This window comes from Pristiophorus japonicus, chromosome 2 (genome assembly GCF_044704955.1).
Source record: "Pristiophorus japonicus isolate sPriJap1 chromosome 2, sPriJap1.hap1, whole genome shotgun sequence".
NCBI lineage: Eukaryota > Metazoa > Chordata > Chondrichthyes > Pristiophoridae > Pristiophorus > Pristiophorus japonicus.
This window is the reverse complement of record NC_091978.1, coordinates 21,644,802-21,648,655: the sequence shown is the minus strand read 5'-3', so window position 1 is coordinate 21,648,655 and position 3,854 is coordinate 21,644,802. Positions and strand designations below refer to the sequence as shown.

The 3,854-nt window shown below is 67.6% G+C and overlaps 1 protein-coding gene across 5 annotated transcripts in view; it reads right to left on the bottom strand.

The window, feature by feature from the left end:
* atrn (attractin) overlaps positions 1 to 3,440 on the bottom strand; it is a 418,894-nt gene extending 415,454 nt beyond the window's left edge. For 4 of the 5 annotated variants that reach the window (XM_070866809.1, XM_070866811.1, XM_070866812.1 and 1 more), the window contains exon 1: positions 3,081 to 3,439. In XM_070866809.1, coding sequence (XP_070722910.1) covers positions 3,081 to 3,361 — 281 coding nt within the window. In that variant the 5' untranslated portion in view covers positions 3,362 to 3,439. Of the gene's footprint in view, positions 1 to 3,080 lie in introns of all 5 variants that reach the window. The other variant, XM_070866810.1, reaches the window with a different exon arrangement.
* Positions 3,441 to 3,854: the final 414 nt, after the last annotated feature.

The window sequence follows — 3,854 nt, the reverse complement described above, 5'->3', positions numbered from 1 at the left end:
GGGGGATGAGGGCGGGAGGGGGGGATGAGGGCGGGAGGGGGGGATGAGGGCGGGAGGGGGGGATGAGGGCGGGAGGGGGGATGAGGGCGGGAGGGGAGGATGAGGGCGGGAGGGGAGGATGAGGGCGGGAGGGGAGGATGAGGGCGGGAGGGGAGGATGAGGGCGGGAGGGGAGGATGAGGGCGGGAGGGGAGGATGAGGGAGGGAGGGGAGGATGAGGGAGGGAGGGGGAGGATGAGGGAGGGAGGGGAGGATGAGGGAGGGAGGGGAGGATGAGGGAGGGAGGGGAGGATGAGGGAGGGAGGGGAGGATGAGGGAGGGAGGGGAGGATGAGGGAGGGAGGGGAGGATGAGGGAGGGAGGGGAGGATGAGGGAGGGAGGGGAGGATGAGGGAGGGAGGGGAGGATGAGGGAGGGAGGGGAGGATGAGGGAGGGAGGGGAGGATGAGGGAGGGAGGGGAGGATGAGGGAGGGAGGGGAGGATGAGGGAGGGAGGGGAGGATGAGGGAGGGAGGGGAGGATGAGGGAGGGAGGGGAGGATGAGGGAGGGGAGGGGAGGATGAGGGAGGGAGGGGAGGATGAGGGAGGGAGGGGAGGATGAGTGTGGGAGGGGAGGATGAGGTGGGAGGGGAGGATGAGGGAGGGAGGGGAGGATGAGGGAGAGGGGAGGATGGGAGGGAGGGAGGGGAGGGAGGGGAGGATAGGGGAGGGAGGGAGGGGAGGATGAGGGAGGGGAGGATGAGGGAGGGGAGGGAGGGAGGATGAGGGAGGGGAGGGAGGGGAGGATGAGGGAGGGGAGGATGAGGAGGATGGGAGGATGAGGGAGGGGAGGGGAGGGGAGGATGAGGGAGGGGAGGGAGGGATGAGGGAGGGGAGGATGAGGGAGGGGAGGATGAGGGAGGGGAGGATGAGGGAGGGGAGGATGAGGGAGGGGAGGATGAGGGGAGGATGAGGGAGGGGAGGATGAGGGAGGGGAGGGATGAGGGAGGGGAGGATGAGGGAGGGGAGGATGAGGGAGGGGAGGATGAGGGAGGGGAGGATGAGGGAGGGGAGGATGAGGGAGGGAGGGAAGAGGGAGGGGAGGGAGGAGGAGGGAGGGGAGGATGAGGGAGGGGAGGGAGGAGAGGGATGAGGGAGGGGAGGGAGGGGAGGATGAGGGAGGGGAGGGAGGAGGAGGATGAGGGAGGGGAGGGAGGGAGAGGATGAGGGAGGGGAGGGAGGGGAGGATGAGGGAGGGGAGGGAGGGGAGGATGAGGGAGGGGAGGGAGGGGAGGATGAGGGAGGGGAGGGAGGGGAGGATGAGGGAGGGGAGGATGAGGGAGGGGAGGGAGGGAGGGAGGGAGGGGAGGATGAGGGAGGGGAGGGAGGGGAGGATGAGGGAGGGGAGGATGAGGGAGGGGAGGATGAGGGAGGGGAGGGAGGGGAGGATGAGGGAGGGGAGGGAGGGGAGGATGAGGGAGGGGAGGATGAGGGAGGGGAGGATGAGGGGAGGGGAGGATGAGGGAGGGGAGGGAGGGGAGGATGAGGGAGGGAGGATGAGGGAGGGGAGGATGAGGGAGGGGAGGATGAGGGAGGGGAGGATGAGGGAGGGGAGGATGAGGGAGGGGAGGATGAGGGAGGGGAGGATGAGGGAGGGGAGGATGAGGGAGGGGAGGATGAGGGAGGGGAGGATGAGGGAGGGGAGGATGAGGGAGGGGAGGATGAGGGAGGGGAGGATGAGGGAGGGGAGGGAGGGAGGGATGAGGGAGGGGAGGGGGGAGGGGAGGATGAGGGGAGGGGAGGGAGGGGAGGATGAGGGAGGGGAGGGAGGGGAGGATGAGGGAGGGGAGGGAGGGGAGGATGAGGGAGGGGAGGGAGGGGAGGATGAGGGAGGGGAGGGAGGGGAGGATGAGGGAGGGGAGGGAGGGGAGGGAGGGGAGGATGAGGGAGGGGAGGGAGGGGAGGGAGGGGAGGATGAGGGAGGGGAGGGAGGGGAGGATGAGGGAGGGGAGGGAGGGGAGATGAGGGAGGGAGGGAGGGGAGGATGAGGGAGGGGAGGATGAGGGAGGGGAGGATGAGGGAGGGGAGGATGAGGGAGGGGGGATGAGGGAGGGGAGGATGAGGGAGGGGAGGATGAGGGAGGGGAGGATGAGGGAGGGGAGGGAGGGGAGGATGAGGGAGGGGAGGGAGGGGAGGATGAGGGAGGGAGGGAGGGGAGGATGAGGGAAGGGAGGATGAGGGAGGGGAGGGGAGGATGAGGGAGGGGAGGGGAGGATGAGGGAGGGGAGGGAGGATGAGGGAGGGGAGGGAGGATGAGGGAGGGGAGGGAGGGGAGGATGAGGGAGGGGAGGGAGGGGAGGATGAGGGAGGGGAGGATGAGGGAGGGGAGGATGAGGGAGGGGAGGGAGGGGAGGATGAGGGAGGGGAGGGAGGGGAGGGAGGGGAGGATGAGGGAGGGGAGGGAGGGGAGGATGAGGGAGGGGAGGGAGGGGAGGATGAGGGAGGGGAGGGAGGGGAGGATGAGGGAGGGGAGGATGAGGGAGGATGAGGGAGGGGAGGGAGGGAGGGGAGGATGAGGGAGGGGAGGGAGGGAGGGGAGGATGAGGGAGGGGAGGGAGGGGAGGATGAGGGAGGGGAGGGAGGGGAGGATGAGGGAGGGGAGGGAGGGGAGGGAGGGGAGGGAGGGGAGGGAGGGGAGGATGAGGGAGGGAGGATGGGGGAGGGGAGGATGGGGGAGGGGAGGATGGGGGAGGGGAGGGAGGGGAGGATGGGGGAGGGGAGGGAGGGGAGGATGAGGGAGGGGAGGATGAGGGAGGGGAGGGTGGGGAGGATGAGGGAGGGGAGGGTGGGGAGGATGAGGGAGGGGAGGGTGGGGAGGATGAGGGAGGGGAGGGTGGGGAGGATGAGGGAGGGGAGGGTGGGGAGGATGAGGGAGGGGAGGGAGGATGAGGGGAGGGAGGATGAGGGAGGGGAGGGAGGATGAGGGGAGGGAGGATGAGGGAGGGGAGGATGAGGGAGTGTGCCTGGGATCCGCGGTGACTCTGCCCCCTCTCCCTACCTGTCCCCCTTCGCGGGGAGGGGGCGGTGCCGCGGCTTTACTCACTTGAACCTGCCGCCGCAGTGCTGACACAGCTCCCCGACCCAGCCGGCCTGACACACGCACTGGCCGCCCGGCGCGCTGCAGTTGCCGTGGACGCAGGGCTTCTCGCAGTCCTTGCCCTGAGCGCCGGGCCAGCTGCAAAGAGCCAGCACAACGGCCAGCCACAGGCCGCACAGACGCCGGCCCCACTGGAGCCCGCTTCCCGACAGCGCCGTGGCCGGGAGCACCCTCAGCCGAGGCCGGGACCTTGCGCGCCGCGCCTCCTCTCGCTCCTCCGCCGCCATGTTCTCAACTTTCCGTCTGATCCGGGAGAAGGGGCAAAACCGTTCTCTGCGTGCGCGCTCTCCCAGGCCCGCTGAGCGTGCGCGCTCTCCTCGCTGCCTGCTTTCCACGGTGCGGGTCCAAGTTTCTTCACTGCGCATGTGTGAAAGTCTGGTGGCGTGATGCAGTGCAGAAGGCGCCCATTGTACCACCTGGACCAGAAGATGAGAAACATAGAAACATAGAAAATAGGTGCAGGAGTAGGCCATTCGGCCCTTCGAGCCTGCACCACCATTCAATAAAATCATGGCTGATCATTCCCTCAGTACCCCTTTCCTGCTTTCTCTCCATACTCCTTGATCCCTTTAGCCGTTAGGGCCATATCTAATTCCCTCTTGAATATATCCAATGAACTGGCATCAACAACTCTCTGGGGAAGGAATTCCACAGGTTAACAACTCTCTGAGAGAAGAAGTTTCTCATCATCTCAGTCCTAAATGGCCTACCCCTTATCCT